Source organism: Panthera leo, chromosome A3, assembly GCF_018350215.1.
Source record: "Panthera leo isolate Ple1 chromosome A3, P.leo_Ple1_pat1.1, whole genome shotgun sequence".
Taxonomy (NCBI): Eukaryota; Metazoa; Chordata; class Mammalia; order Carnivora; family Felidae; genus Panthera; species Panthera leo.
The window spans coordinates 24,714,150-24,730,143 of record NC_056681.1 but is presented as its reverse complement, the minus strand read 5'-3'; the positions used below and the strand labels follow the sequence as shown (position 1 = coordinate 24,730,143).

General features: G+C 48.2%; 1 protein-coding gene across 3 annotated transcripts; it reads right to left on the bottom strand.

The window, feature by feature from the left end:
• Positions 1–1,071: 1,071 nt before the first annotated feature.
• AHCY (adenosylhomocysteinase) lies at positions 1,072–15,115 on the bottom strand. 3 transcript variants are annotated; one of them, XM_042931181.1, is made up of 10 exons: positions 14,977–15,115; positions 9,177–9,367; positions 7,971–8,046; positions 6,359–6,508; positions 5,340–5,452; positions 4,693–4,900; positions 4,514–4,601; positions 4,303–4,420; positions 3,049–3,243; positions 1,072–2,019 (listed from the first exon to the last, which is right to left on the bottom strand). In XM_042931181.1, exons 1-10 carry the CDS (start codon positions 15,002–15,004, stop codon positions 1,888–1,890), a joined length of 1,299 nt encoding a protein of 432 aa, XP_042787115.1. In that variant the 5' UTR covers positions 15,005–15,115; the 3' UTR covers positions 1,072–1,887. The 3 variants fall into 3 exon arrangements, with proteins under 3 accessions (XP_042787115.1, XP_042787117.1, XP_042787116.1); XM_042931183.1 differs by lacking the exon at positions 14,977–15,115 and adding an exon at positions 14,463–14,683; XM_042931182.1 differs by lacking the exon at positions 14,977–15,115 and adding an exon at positions 14,495–14,683.
• Between the last annotated feature and the right edge of the window lie 879 nt (positions 15,116–15,994).

The following is a 15,994-nucleotide window of genomic DNA, read 5'->3' as shown; positions in this document are numbered from 1 at the left end:
TTTGAGGCCTATTCTGCCTGTCCCCCAGGCCACCTTTCTAGCCCCTTACCTCATATCTCCCACTATAGTATAGCCAGACAACTCTTCCCTACCCCATCCCCACAACTCACTCTTGCTTAAGCTGTTCTTCTGCCTAGAATGCCCTCACCTTCAATTCCTCCAGTTAAAAATCATCAGTTCTTTCAAAATCCATTTCAAGCATCACCTCTTCTCTGCTGCCTTTCTCCTACTGCTGCCAGAGACTGAATTCTAAAGCTGGGCAGAGAAAAAGAAGTGCCAGGAGATGGCAAAACTCTCTTGTGTGTGCATTCTCCCTCTACCTCGAGATCCCAAAAGGCTAGGGTCAGGTCTCAAACATCCCAGTATCCACAGCAGGCCCTCCATCCAGTGGATGAACCTGAGAATAGTCTCCAGTTACCCTTTCCAGGTGGGTTCTTATTTTGCTTTGATTTCCAAGACCAGCACAGAGTTCAATATATGACCACTTAGGCAAATAGGAAGAAGTTCAATTTCCTTTAAGTGGCCTCTTACAAATTTTAGGAAAGACACTTAACCTCTATGAGTCTTCACTCTTATCTATAAGATTAGGATAACATTATTACTAAGCTTGTTGTGAGAATAAAGAAAATCAACTACAAAATACCCAGCATCCAGTAGGTACTCAATAAATAATAGTCCCTCCCCCACCTACACACACAGGAGACAGGAGAGGAGAACTGGATCAACCCAAAGTGTAAATGGGGAGAAAAGGAAATATGAATTGGAACAGAAAAATATAAGGTAGAGGAAAAAATATGAATAGAGATTATAATAAATATAAGTGGGCTAAATTCACCTATTAAATGATAGTCTTTAGGTTAAAAAAACAGGCTTTTAATAAGAGACATACCTGAAGAGACAGAGTTCTCTCTTCACTTTACTCATTCTTCCAAGCCCAAGAGTTTATCTGCAGCCGTTATCACCCTACACTGCAGAACAACCCCTCGCCTTCATCAGCACAGAACTATTATTACTCCTTACTCATGCCATATATTGTTGGCTGTGGATTACCTATATAATAAAGACTCAAAATTCTTTTAGGCACCAAATTTTTAATTTACCCACTTTCTTGCTCTCTTTTAACATTATAAACATTAATTAAACATTATAAACCAAATTAATATTTTTGATCCAGGGTTGTGATAGGAGCCATCATGTTACAAAGAGGTGGCAGATCTCTGCCTGCTTTTATGATTCTCTGGCCTCTCTCAACTTCTGGCTGTCACATCTCTTGTCCTTTTTTGGTTTTCCTATAACACTATATTCTAACCTCTGTAAAATAGGAACTGAAAGTACTGACCTCACTGTTCTGAGAAACCTCTTAAACAATAGAATGTCCAGCACTAAGCCAGGCTCTCAGGGACAAACTCCCAAGAGTTCCTCCCTGCCCTTTGATATAGTTCATTCTCATCAGTCATGGGCTGAGGAACCAGTGAACCAGTAAATTAGAACATGAATATAAAGGCCATAGGTCAGGGGAGGGCCTAGATGGAAAAGTGCATGGGTTTTGTGACTACCACTGCCAACTTCTAACCTAAGTAAGGACTGACTGAGTGAGCAGTTCCAAAACCCCTCTGCTCATGGCTCCCTACGGTTATCTCCTGTGTACCTCTATCATGACCAGGGCTTCAGAAGGGGCTTCTCAATTCACGATGCCACACTTGAAGCAGTATGCGAGATACAGCAGCAGAGGTTAAAGACTGAGTGACCAGCCCCAGGAAGTCAATGGGGGACATTAGCAAACCTATTTCAAAGTTGGTGCCATTTGCTCTTGATGAAGAGAAGTGGAACCCCAGCAAGGCCAGCACCTTATAGCGAGCAACTATAAGGCAAACTACAGCCTGGTTCTCAGTAGCGGTAATGATCAGGCTTGAAAGGGCCATCACGGGACAAGCCTAGGTACTTGGCCTGCTTCTCAGTCAGCTTGGTCAGCTTCACATTCAGCTTACCCAGGTGGGCTTCAGCTACTGCTTCATCCAGCTGGAGAAAAACACAGGGAAGACCTAGAATCAGTGCCATGCTGTGTGACCCCGTACCTGCATCCAGCTACCAATAGAGACAAGAAGTATTCTGTGGGAGTTATCTGTCATATGTGTTACAAATACTACCTCATTCTATCCTCACAGCCAGTTCAGCGGATGTGTTGTTTTTGGCTGCCCGGCTCCCTTTACTCAAGAGGGAACCATGCTACATACTCCCCTCCAACTATCCCTGGTTGGACCATCAACTACATCTCTTTCCTCACCCTCCACCAACACAAGCAACTAACCAAATGCTCCTCTGGAATATATCTATGGACAGAACATATATTCTATGACAGGTAGAGACAAGGACTGTTCAATTCCTAAAAAGGGAGGGAATCTTAAACAGTGAGAATATCAGTCTCGGCTCACCAGTGGCAAGTCTATTTGACAGATGAAGTGAATGTAAAGAAGAAAACAGTCAAGGCAAAGAGAAAGACGAATCCCTGGATCCAGTGTCTGAATCTTAGACTCCTCCGTTACATAGCCAAGACTTCCTTTTTAGATTAAAATGGTTGTGACTGTTTTAAAATATATCCTTAAGTTCTTTGTCCATAAATTCATAATACCCTTTCCATCACGAGGTAGAGCCCAATTCCTCACCCTTTGAGTAGCTTACTTCTAATGAACAGAATAAAGCAGAAATGATGTCATGGGACTTGGAGACAAGGTCCTAAAAGGCACTTGCAGCTTCCTCCTTTGCTTTCCTGTGGATCATTCACTCTAGGGGGAAGACCAGCTGCCATCTCATCACGACACTTAAGCAACCCTATGCAGATAGACCCATGTGGTGAGGAATTGAGACCTGCCAACATGGACATGAAGTGGATCTTCCAACCCAGTCAAACCTTCAGATGACGACAGCGACTCACTGGGAGTCATACCCTGCTTTGGGCCTCAGTTTCCTCCTCTGTTAAATGTAGAGAATGATTTCTGCCCTGTGGAGGACACTGTGAGGACCTCTAAGAGGGTAGAGATGCAAACCCACCTTCTTGGGCAAGAAGTGGACCCCAACAGGGTACTTGTCAGGGTGAGTCCACAACTCTATCTGTGCCAGCACCTGGTTGGTGAATGAGTTGCTCATCACAAAGCTGGGGTGGCCCATGGCACAGCCCAGGTTGACCAGCCGGCCTTCAGCCAACAGGATGACACGGCGCCCATTTTTCAGCCAGTAGCGATCCACCTGCAAGTGGGCAAAGCAGCAGTGAGGGTTGGTAGGGCACTGTTGCCAATGTCCACCACTGCCTTATCCTACCCTGTTGTTCAGAAAGGCCTTCCTGCCTCCAATAGTGTCTGTGAAGGGCCTGGACTGTCCTAGAACAACCTCCAGCAAGTGGGTGGCACTCACAATTAATAAGAGCTAATATTTATTAAGCAACTCTGAGCTAGAGATCTCATGGGTCTGCTGTGAGAATTTAATGAGCTGAACAAGTAAAGTACTTGACATATGGCTTGGCAGATAGTAAGCACTTGGTAAGTATTAGCTAATAATTATCATTAATCCCACAGGCTAAGAACATATACTATATGTTATATATACACACACACAAACTATATGTGTGTGTGTGTGTGTGTGTGTGTACTTATCACATCTGATTCTAATAACAACCCTATAAGTACTATTATTATCCCCATTTCACAGATAGAGAAACTGAAGTTAAACTAAAGAAGTTAAGAGAAACTAAAGGATTAAGTTGTGGGGCACCTTGGTGGCTCAGTTGGTTAGCATCCATCCGACTCTTGATTTCAGCTCAGATCATGATATCACAGGTCATGAGATTGAGCCCCTACACTAGGCTCAGTGCTGACAGTGCAGAGCCTGCTTGGGATTCTCTCTCCCCCTCCCCCACTCGTGTGAGTGCATGTGTGTGCATGTGCATGTGAGTGCTCTCTCAAAATAAATAAACTTTAAAAAAATCAATAAATAAAGGGTTAAGTTGCTGCAGTTTGAGCCTGGACATTTTAAGGACAGATCCCATGTTCTCAACCACCATGCTAAATAAAAGTTGAATGGAGTGGTGCTCAACATTGGCTGCCCAGCAGAATCATCTTGGGTGCTTTAAAAAATGGGGATGTCTTGGTGTCACCCTAAGATTTTAAGTGGCCCTGAAACCGGGCTCTCTTCCTCCCTCATCCCACTGCCCAGGTTGCCACAGCCTGCTCATCTACCCTTCTTGGTGACTAGCCCACAGTCATGTCCCCCCACAGTCTCCCATCTGCCCACCCTGCTAAGGCTTCTCACCTGGGGCTTGATGTTCACCTTCTCCACAGCATTTTCGTTCAGCCACTTGACATCAATCTCTACATCAAAGTGTCCGATGTTACACACAATGGCATCATCTTTCATCTGCTCAAAGTGCCTATTGGGGAGTGCCAACCCATGGAAGACCATCAGGGACAAAGAGCAGCCCTAAGCCTCCTTTGCTCCCTGAGACCCCCAACCTGGCACCTACCGGCCAAGGATGATGTCAGTACAGCCCGTGGTGGTGACAAAAATGTTGCCCTCCTGACAGGCCTCATCCATAGTGGTCACCTCATAGCCTGTGCAGAGATGGTGTCCACGGGTCATCCAGGGTGGCCCTGACCCTCCTCTGGCCCCAGTGGCTGACAGCCAACCCTCGCCCTGTCATACCCTCCATGGCAGCCTGCAGTGCATTGATGGGGTCGATCTCCGTGATGATGACGCGGGCCCCAAAACCCCTCAGGGCCTGGGCACAACCTTTGCCCACATCGCCATAGCCGGCTACCACTGCCACCTTGCCTGCAATCATCACATCTGTGGCCCGCTTGATGCCATCTATAAGAGACTCCCGGCAGCCATACAGGTTGTCAAACTTGCTCTGAAAGAAGAGGGGCAAAGGGGTGATGGGGGCAGGCAAGGCCCCTGGGCCTCAGACCTACTCTCAGCATCCTGGCCTAGTGGGTCTTGGACTGATCACTTTTTCCCACCAGCTAATGCACTCATATGCCCCTTGCTCTGATTAGCCCAAGACATTCTCCCTAGCCTATGCCAGTCTAGAAGGCTTCCTAAGGATCAACTGCTAGGAGAGACTTGCTTAGAACCTGCTTCACTTTCAAGCTCTTGGTGCCCAGCCCTAAAACTCACTGTACAGTTCTTTCCCTCTTTAATGGACTTATTACCCTCAGTTGTAACTCCCTTACCCCCCTCAAATGAAGGCTAAGTCCCTAGCCTGCAGCCTTCACAGGGACCTTTCTTCAGAGGCTACTAAGCTGCAATGGGAACCAACAGCTGAACACGACACTGACGCACGGACTCACCTTGGTGACAGAGTCATTGACGTTGATGGCAGGCACCTTCAACTTCCCGTTAGCCACCATCTTGTATAGGTTGTGGACCCCTGTTGTGGTCTCTTCAGAAATGCCTCGGATGCCTGAAAAAGAACGGAGGGAATGAGCCCAAGGCCAGGAAGGGACTTCCCAAGGGATCAACGGGGTGCCTCTGGGATGAGGCCACAAGAGCCTCAGAAAACCCACACCTCAACTCACCCAAATTCCTCATCTTTACCCCCCAAAGCTGCTCCTCTTTCTGAGTTCCCATTTCCATGACTGATACCATAGTCACCCAATCCTCCAGACTAGCAGGCAAGAAGAGCCATCACCATCATCAGGCCAAAGGATTCCATCTCCCAGCAATCCCAAGCTTTCCATTCCTGCTGCCACTGCCCTAGTCCCCACCACCATCATCTCTTGCATGGTCTCCCAGCCACAACCCATTTTCTACACAGGGGCCAGCAGTCATTTTTAACGTATATATTTTCAGAGAAATCTTTTAAATACCATCCACTCACTTCTCTTTGCTCTCAGGATCAAGCCCAACTCTTCTCTCTTGGTCTGTTGAATCTGATTAAAGTTCCAGCCACATCCTGCAACTCTACCCAGTGAAGGAAGCTGCCATGCTGACTTCCTTTCTGTTTCCTGAATAGTCCATCCTTTCCTGCCTCAGGGCCTTTGCACTCACTACCTCCTCTACATTCCTCCCCACACTGCTTTTAGCAAAACTGACTCCTTCCCAGTTGTTCCCTGCCCTGGCCTATGCTTGCCCTTGAACCAGACCTTAGCCAGGCCTCCCCTCACCCCCCACCCCACCCCACCCACCACCACCTAGCCCCACACCATCAGAAATCAGGAGGCCAGGCCCCAGCATGTCTGCAGGAGCCTGCCATCCTCCCATCTTCCACAGAATCTGCTGCTCGAGGCAGTAGGGAGTCCTGCCAGGCCTGCTGCTTTCTCATGGGCAAGAACGACCAACACCCTGCCCACCCACCTGCCGCACTTACCTGACAGGAGCTGTGGGTACTTGGTGTGAATGAGGTTCGTGAGGTCACCTCCATCATCCAGAATCATGTTGAGGGGCCCGTCCTTGAAGTACAGCGTCTGCTCAATGCACCACAGGTACTCCTCATCTGTTTCACCCTTCCAAGCGTACACTGGAGTTTGAGTGGCACAGCACATCAGGGCCTGGCCTTCCCCACTGGTGCCTGCTCCAGGAAACCACCTGAGCAGGGCCACTGTAACCTACCTAATTCCCACCTCCAGCCCTTCTGAGGACTCAGGCAATGAAAAGAACACAACTTAGAACCAGATAGATCTGAGTGCAAATCTTGGTTCTACACTCATCAGCTGAGTGACTGAGCAAATCACTTCACCTCTGTGAGCCTCAGTTTCCTCACCTCCAATGGTACTGATTAAGTGAGATGGAGGTCAAGATATAGGTATCTGGAAATAATCATTTCCCTCCTACCACTTTCTGTCTGGGCCTCAGCAACTGGGACCTCAACCTAGTGACCAGGGCTCCCACCCACAATGCCTACTGCTGGGATAAAGGTGCTACAGCGTTACTGACCCACACTCAAGTGGACCCATGAGCCAAGGTCCAAGAGTCATTCTGCACTGCCCAGCAGTCTCTGTGGTAGGTTGTCCCAGGCTAAGTCTGGCCAAAAAGTGACAAATAGCAGCTACTATGCATAGAGCACTTTCTCTGTACCAGACATTATTCTGACTGCCTTATACACCATCTAGTTTTTCCTCACAGAAACACTCTGAGGCAGGCATTACTATCACCCATCATTTACAGCTCAGAGAGGAGCAAAGATGTGCCTAGGTCACGCAGCATGGGCATTCCAGAACAGACATCGGAATCCAGGACTCCTGACTGCCAGCCCAGACTGGGACACTGGTATGGGCCTCTCAAGAATCTCCTGTGAGCAAACAACAGTGGCCAAGGAGGCCCAGATGCCACTCCCCCAGACTAAAGCAGACAATGGTCTTGAAAACAAGGCTCTTCCCAAAGAAGGGTCATGGAGCCCAAATAAGGCTGAGGAGCAGGGGAAGACATGACAGTCCAGGGTCTGGAACGGTCCTCCTCCATCCATTTCCTTCTACCTATGGCTGGTTAGAAGGAATTGTGAATGTCCTATTTAATCACCATCAGAGCTAACCACTCCCCTCCCCAAGCCCTGGCAGATGTGTGCCTGTTTCTCTAGCAGCTTGTGATAGTCTTTCCTCAGGTTCCTAGACCATCAGACCCTAGGCAATGGACCTCTGAGGCTCTTTTTCTACCCAGTATCCCTCCCTGATTCTTTTGGAAATAGACCTACATCCTTCCTTTAAGGAACTTCCTCTCTGTAACATCGTGTGGTTCCCAACCATAAGATCCCACCCTTCCTGGTTACATGATTTGAGATGGGCCAGTAAGTGCATTCCATAGGATTTTAGATGATAGTGGGACAAAACAACTCTTTCCTTAAATCACTAGACTAGAATTCTACGACCATGACTTCTCTCCCCTGCCATGGGAAAACCTGCCACAGTAGGAGTCAGTGAACCAAACAGGGAGAAGCAGAGCCCCTTCATGCATTCTCACAACCCCTAGCAACAAACAAGACTCACCAGGAATGCCAGCCTTGGCAATGGCAGCCGCTGCATGGTCCTGGGTAGAGAAGATGTTGCAGCTGGACCACTGCACCTACAACAGCCAACAAGACAGGGCTGCTGGTCACAGACAGCTCAGAAGCACTGGGATCACGGGACAGGGATAAAGCAAAGCCGTGGACAGAGAAGGGAGAGGCTCAGGATCTAGTCCCAGCTGACTCTTCAACCATAGGCTAGGGACAACTGATGAGTAGATGGGAGACAGAGCATTGACAAGACCTGATTTAGGCTTTAAAACATCACGTGGTACTATGTGGAGGGTAAATGGCTCCACCGGGAAGCAAGGAGACAAGTGAAAAAGCTGCTGTAAGAATTCAGCAAGAAACGCAATGGTAGCAGTAGAGGAGAAGGTGGGTACATTCTGAAGGTTGAGAGGACAGAATTTGCTGCAGGATTAGTTGTTGGGGTGAGAGAGAAAGAGGAGTCAGGGATGATCCCAGGTTCTAGAAGGCTGGTGTTTCCATTTACTTACATGAGGAAGACTGAAGGAAGAAGAGGGGAATAGGAAATCATGAGTGTGGCCATGTTGAGGTTAAGAAGTCTACTAGATCTCTAAGTGGAGAGGACTGACACATCAGCTGCCGGATATAGAAGTCTGGAGTTTCAGGGAGAAGTCCAGGCTAACACATATATTTGGGAGTCAGCACCATACAGACAGTATCTAAGGCCACAAAATCACATCACTGGGTGTGAATGTTGAAATAAGAGGTCCAAGGAATGAGCCTTGGTGTACTCAGTTGGTTTTGGCTGCTCTTCCCTGCCCCATCTTGGGAAACCATCTTACTCCAAAACTCCCAGACAGATTGGAAGAGCTGCCAGCTGTTGGTACTTATAACCCAGGCTGAAACAATCAGAGCACACCATCCTTCCGGCACCATGTTTGGTCCATGGCAGGCACATGACCCTGGGAGGGCCAATGAGAACCAGTCCTTAGAGGACTCAGTAGGCCCTTGGTGTTGAGTTTTTCCTACCAGAGCTCCTCAATCAGGAAGATGTGAATTGAGGGAACTCAGAAACTATCTTCCCAGTCAGGGAGGAAATATGCATAACAATAGTCACCACAAAGGGTGGTGGCACTGTGACAAGCTTGGAGCCTCTGCCAACCGGAAGGGACATCACATTGGACTTCCCCTGCCCCCACACCAGAAATGCCAAGGGACTCACCTCAGCACCCAGAGCTACGAGGGTCTCAATGAGGACAGCTGTCTCCACAGTCATGTGTAGACAGCCAGCGATGCGGGCGCCCTTCAGCGGCTTGGAGGCTGAGTACATCTCCCTCATACGCATCAGACCCGGCATTTCATTCTCCGCGATGTCCAGGGCCTTGCGTCCCCAGGCGGCCAGGCTGATGTCGGCTGCAGGGCCAAGGTGGACGGGATTTCCATGAGCCGCCTCATCCCACCAACCACAAAGCACCACCACTCTCACTTATCCACTTGTGGACACAAAACACTAAATTAGGCAGCTCACAGCCTTGTGAGAGAACACATTTAATCAAAGAATCACACAGGTATGTGAAAATTACAACGCAGGTAAGTGTCCCTTAAAAATTAGCTATCGGGGTGCCTGGGTGGCTCAGTTGGTTGAGCGTCTGACTTCAGCTCAGGTCATGATCTCACGGTTCAGGAGTTCCAGCCCCACGTCGGACTCTGCACTGACAGCTCGAGCCTGGAGCCTGCTTTGGATTCTGTGTCTCTCTCTCTCTCTGTTCCTCCCCGGCTCGCACTCTCTCTCTCTCTCTCCCTCTCTCAAAAATAAAGACTTAAAAAAAATTTTTTTTAATTAGCTATCAACCTATACGTACCTCCCACTACCCTTTCTGCTGCCACCTACCAACCTCCTCATTTCCTAAAGACTGTAGCTCCTTGTGCTCCATCTTCCAAGTCATCATTCTCAGTGACTTCCTCCAACGCCTTGGGCTAAACACATTTGCTTCGTTTCCTTGACCATATGAAAATGCTGTTTCTCCAAGACTGATTTCTTTCCACTTGGAGGAAACTCACCTGTGTAACTAACACTGTTGGCCTCTCTGCCCTAAGGGAAGCAGAGTGCCTTGTCTGATTGGTAAACTTGAGAGGAACAAAGGGCATGCTCAGTTCAGCTCTCCCTTCTTCTGCAAGCAAGCAGCAGCCAGCCAGCCTACAGGAAGCAGTTTTTCCATACCTACCTAAGCTCACCTTGCCTGTACCTGGAGAGTAACTACTGAATTTGGCCTTTTGTTAGCAGGATCATCGGACTTCAACCCTAATCTACACCCTTTGGCTTTGATGCTATTAGTTATGAGGGTTAAGTTTTGGCTTCTATCTGCCACCCCAAATGTTTCAAATTTGTCCAAATTCTCAGACAGGAAGAAGGATACTATAATGCTCTCTCACCATCTCAATACTCTTCTAATAATCTCACCCTCTTTCTCTCCCAGCCACACCAACCCATTCTGTAGGTCAGTGGTTGCAAACTTCCCCGATACAGTCATCAGGCATACTTGTAACATCTCCCTGAGGAAAAAAGATTCAATAGGTCTAGGAAGAGAGCTGGGACTCCTGGTGATTTTTATTATTAGGGAAATTCGGATCCTGCCAATCGCCCAAAGAGGTGGTGGGTGGAGGGAAAGGACTGTAGAGAATTTCATAACAAATAATAAAACTAAAACAGTCTGCCCCCTACTGTAGAACTACTGTGCATTCAGAGATGAAATATTCCTCCCCCATGGGAGGGACTTACTCCCACAGTGCCTCAACACACAACCCCCTTCCCCTATCACCCTCTGGCCCCACCCCCACCCATCCACCTTGGCAGGCCATTACCAATGCTACTCTCCTTTGAAAACCTTGATTTCAAGCAAACAACTCTGGCCATGTCCCATCTTTCCAATCCTCTCTCCCTCTGGAGCCCTAACTCCAATAAGAGTACAGTCAGTCAGGTCAGAACCTCTAATGCATTAATCCTACCAATTTCCAGAGTCCCTCACCACACCACCTTCCTATTCTCAACTTCTTCCACAGGTTCAGATTCCACTGTCTCCTCTGAGAACTCCTTGGCAAAACTCCCACCCTGGTTAAACCCAACCTTCCACTGCACCCAAGCCAGAGAGTCCAGCAGGAGGAAAATCACCATATGAAGACCATAAGTCTCACGGGGACACTCCGCAATCCTAACACATTTTCATAGTAAATTCACTCTTCTTTTCCATTCTGTCCAAACCTCTAATGCCTCTCCTTATCAACTAATGACCTCACTTCACAATTCACTGAGAAGAATTCAGAGCTATGCCATGTTTCCTCCATGGAATCCATTGGTCCTCATCTGTAGCTACACACCAAGCATTCTTTTGGTACAAGAGAGTGGTCTCTGCTAGGTGGGGCTTGATCCCATGTACTCTCACCTCCTTGCAGAACTCACTACTCCAGTGAACTGTTCTTCCCAAGGTCGCCCAAAACTGGCCTAATCCTACATCTAATGGTCGACTATCTATGTTCACGTGTCTCCCTGAAGCACTGCTCCCATGAATTTTGCCCTCCTTCTGATATCCTGTCTTTTCTTGGCTTCTATGCCTATCCTTCTGTGGTTTTCTTCCTGCCTTCCAGGCTCCTTTTCCTATAACTCACTGTAATGTTTCCAAGCCCTCAGGGCTCCATCATCTCCCTCTTTCCAGAAGAGCATTACATTACAGGCTTTAAATACCTTCCCTACAGCAATGGCTCCTACCCAAACTTCAAGCCCAAACTTCTCCCCTGAATTTAGGACTCCTATAATCCAACTTATCTACTCACCATCTCTACTTGGATGACCAGCTATATGTATTATGTGTTGGGTTTGAGCCCCTGGGACTCCCGGTCCTCCTTCCCAAACTTTTACTCCCCCAACCTTCCCATTTTAGGAAATGAAACCACCATTCAACCAGCCACCCCAGACAAAACCTTAAGATTTCTTGATTCCTCTTTTCCCCTTTCGCCCCCTTCCAACCCATCTGCAACGTCCCAACACATCTTGCCACGTTGGATCACTGAAGCAGCCTCTTCACTGGTCTCCCTGCTCCCACATGCTATTCTTCCCACAGAAGCCAGAGGAAGAAGCGTTTTAAAATTTAAGTTACATCACCTCCACTCTTCTGCTTAAGTAAAAAACAAATCTCCACTGGTTTGCCCTTACTTTTGAATAAAATCCTAACTACTCACTGCCCACCCTTCTCCCCCACCTCTCCACCCTTTTTCTCCTCACCAGCTGCTCAACCACACGGCCTTCCTTCAGAGAAGCTAAATTCATTCCCACTTAAGGGCTTTAATCCAAGCAATTCTCTTAGCTTGGAAGGCTCTTCCCCAAGCACCTGATATAGTATCTGGCACAGAGTAGATATTCAACAAAAACCTAGAAACAACAAAGAACTTGGTGTATATATTCTTGCTGGAGGAACAGAGAGTGCACCAGGGTGACTCTACTGGTAGAGTGAGTAAGAGGATGAGTCAGGATTTTAGTCCCAGTGAGGTGGGAAGCTCCAAAGTTTTAAGGGGAGTATCATGACCAGATCTGTCTTTTGAAAAGACCCCTTTGGTTGCTGCATGTGTCTATGGAGCAAGAGACCAGAGAGGGAGGAGGAAGACTAGAACTGGGGAGGTGGCCATGCAGACAGATAAATGTGCAGATCTCACAAAACGGAGAAAATACCATGACATTATCCAGATCCATGTCTGTCCTATACTTATCCTCTAGTCACCTTTGTATCTCCAGTGCTCAGCAGGGCCTGGCACAGAGAAAAGCAAACATCTACTAACCATTCCTGGTTGTTAAAAAGGAATAAGAGGGGGGTCCATGAAAGGGGCTGGCACAAGACAGGGGCGGCAAGAAACAAAACAAATGGGAACCCAGTATTTGCATCTACCTATGAAGAAAGAGCCCAGAGAGGGGTTTACCCCAGGTTCCACAGCCAGTCAATGGCAGAGGTGGGGGTGGTGGCCAGGCAGAGGTGTCAGAGCTACAGACAGAGGCCCTTCTCAAGGATCAAAGATCATGGGAGGGGCCCAGCAATAGCAGACAATAGGCTTTGTCCTATCCTGCTAAGCTCCATCCCCTCAGCCACCACAGGTTCCTCCAGCTAAAAATAACTCCTTCACTTGCCCTCATGACAGGCATGCCAGCCCCTGAGTTTTCCATAGATCCTTCAACTCCAAGGGCACGGAGGAGGGTCTAGTGTTCCAAGTTCTGGGTTTTTTTGGTGCCCAGGTTGCTAAGGAATTATAGAAGTTGCAGGAGCACCTATCTAGGGCAAACCAAGAGGAAGAGCCAATACCCCTTCTGAGCCTGTTTCTTCATCTGTAAAATGGAAATAATAATCTCTAACCTTGCTATGAGCCCTGAGGATTAAAGATGTGATGTGGGGAGCACCTGGGTAGATCAGTAGGTTAAGCATCTGACTCTTGATTTCAGCTTGGGTCACGATCTCACGGTTCATGAGTTCAAGCCCTGCATGGGGCTCTGTGCTGGCAGTGTGGAGCCTGCTTAGGATTCTTTCTCCCCCTCTCTGCACCCCCCTGCTCATGTTCTCTCTCTCAAAGTAAATAAACTTAAAAAAGGAAAAAAAAAAAAATGTGATATGGGCAAGGTCTGGCATAAAATGCCTTTCCTGATGGCAGCTTCCTTCCTCCAATTCTATCCACCCAACTCCCCTACTTCCAAATGCAGCCTTACCTCCTCCCACATAACCCAATGCCCTCAACCCTGACCGGCTGATCTCTCCACAGTATGAGGAGCCCACATTCTAGCTCAGGCACTGATGTGCCCTTGACTTAACCTTTCTGTACTTCAGTTTCATGGGAACAACGGTCTATTCTGGCCACTTGATAAGCTACTATTTCTACAGAATCTTTGCAAGTCCATCCTACTAGTGCCTCAGTTTCTTTCTCTGTATAATGGGATAAAGTCCACCTCCAAAGGTTATCTTGTAAACACACAAATCAGCAGATACACTGCAAGTGCTCCATAAATACTGATGCCTTTCTCCAGGTCTAACGGTGTCTTAAATTTACTTTAAAAACTGCTAGCAGCCTGAACAAGTTTGTGCTGAGAGTTCATTAGGTTTGTTCCAGGTGTGTTCACTTATATACAGTGGTGAAAAGGTGTGCTTAGAGGCAAACAAGGCCTACATTCATATCCTGCTAGACCAACTCACAGCTGTAAGATCCTGAGCAAGGTACCTTTATTCCTGTGTCTCAGTATACTCATCGTAAAATGAGAAATAGTCCCTTCTCCAAAAAAGTCGTGAGAACAAAATGAATTAATCTACAATAAAGATAGAAGGTGGTGCCCATCCCACAGTAAACTGCCCGGTGAACATTAACTATCAGTTTAACTGATAAATTGCAAGGATTTTTCTAAGCACTCCAAGTTTTCTTAGAGATTCTCTGCACGGCTGTCACTGTCGGCCAGGAGAGTGACCCTAAAGGTTGAGTAACGAACCCAAAGTCTCCTGTGAGGGGACTAGTGCCGACCTCAGGCTCGCTCTCCAGGCCTCTCCTCCCACGCCTGAGGGACTCCACTGCCCTCGCCTTCCCTACAGGAGGCCCAGAGAGGGGTGGGCACTTGTCCGGGTCCACCCAGCTGCCAGGATCGTGGCCTCCTGGAGTAGGTCCCAGCAGGTGCCAAAGGTCCCAGGCCGTGGCCAGGTGCGCGGTCCCCGCCAGTCCCAGGCTCTTCCGAGCGCAACACGCCGCCAGTTGGCGGCTCCGCAGCCCGCGCTGCTGCACCGGGCCTCGCGCGGCACGCCGGGACTTGCAGTCCGTGGCCGCCTCTGACTACCGCCTCGCTGGGACGTGAGAACTCCAGCCCCCAGGTGGCCTCGCGCGACCACGATCGCGCCGAGCCAGCGATTCAAGGGGTCCTGAGAGCCCCGCGTCGGCCCCGCGGCCGCCTCCCCAACAGGCCCCCAGCGGGCGCGGAGTCGATCCGGCCGGCTGCACTCCTGGAAACTCACCGACTTTGTAGGGCAGTTTGTCTGACATGCTGACAGTGCTTCCGCACAGAATGGTGAACACGGGCGAAAGGGGCCAGGCCTGGGGCTACAGACTCGCACAGGAAGGGCGGCGCTGAGCAGGGACCTGTGTGTGGCGCCGGCGCCTTTAAATATCTTCCTCTAGTTTGCATATTCAGGATCCCGCTAGAGCTGAGTGGTCCGGGGCGGGGCCCAACGCAAGGGGGCGGGGCCGGGACCGGAACAGACTTCGATCCCTGCTAGGGAGAAAAACCGTTTTTTGTCCACGCTGGGTTTGGAAGGGAGCTCAGGGAGAGGCCTGAGAGCAAACCTGAGGCCGTTCTTTCTTTCATTCGTTCAGCTTGGAAATCCGAAGTCAAAACTGAATGGAACTGCCGTTCTAACCAGTTCACTTACCTGAGCCGCAATTTTCTCTTTAGTAAAATGGGCCAAATGACACCACATGGATTATACGTAAAGTTGCAATATGTCAAGTACCTAGCACACCCCAGATCTTCCACCCTGCTCCCCTCCAGGTAACCACTATCCTTAGTTTAGGTAAACTTGTATGCATTTTAGTACTTTAACTACATATGTGTAAATCAAACGTTTCATAGAATTCTTTCTGTATTTGACTTTTATATAAATGGTACCATACTGTACTTAGCCTTCTGCAACTTGCTTTTTTCTGTCAATACTATGTTTGTACAAGTCACGTATATAGCTTAAATGTATTTATTTTTGCTTTTGCTGCCGGATATTATTTCGTTGTACACATGACATGATTAATTTATCTGTTCTATTTGCTCAAGTTATATACAGTCTATCGCTATTGCATACATACTGGAGCAATGGACGTTTCTGTACTTGTTTCTTAGTGCACATGTGTGGGTGTCTCTGGCGCAGAAATGCACCTAGAGCTGGAGTTTATGGGCTGACACATTAGTAACTTTCCTAGATATTGCCAAATTGCTTTCCAAGGTAGTTTCACCGTTTACCCTCCAACTGGCAGTATCTTGAG

What these genes read in the sequence shown, in the direction of transcription:
- AHCY (XM_042931181.1), bottom strand. Translation starts at nt 15,004, where the DNA reads ATGTCAGACAAACTGCCCTACAAAGTCG. An exon ending in CAAACTGCCCTACAAAGTCG is followed by an intron (nt 9,368 to 14,976) that starts GTGAGTTTCCAG and finishes TTGGCCCTGCAG; the next exon opens with CCGACATCAGCCTGGCCGCC. An exon ending in TGCCAAGGCTGGCATTCCTG is followed by an intron (nt 6,509 to 7,970) that starts GTGAGTCTTGTT and finishes CTCAAACTCCAG; the next exon opens with TGTACGCTTGGAAGGGTGAA.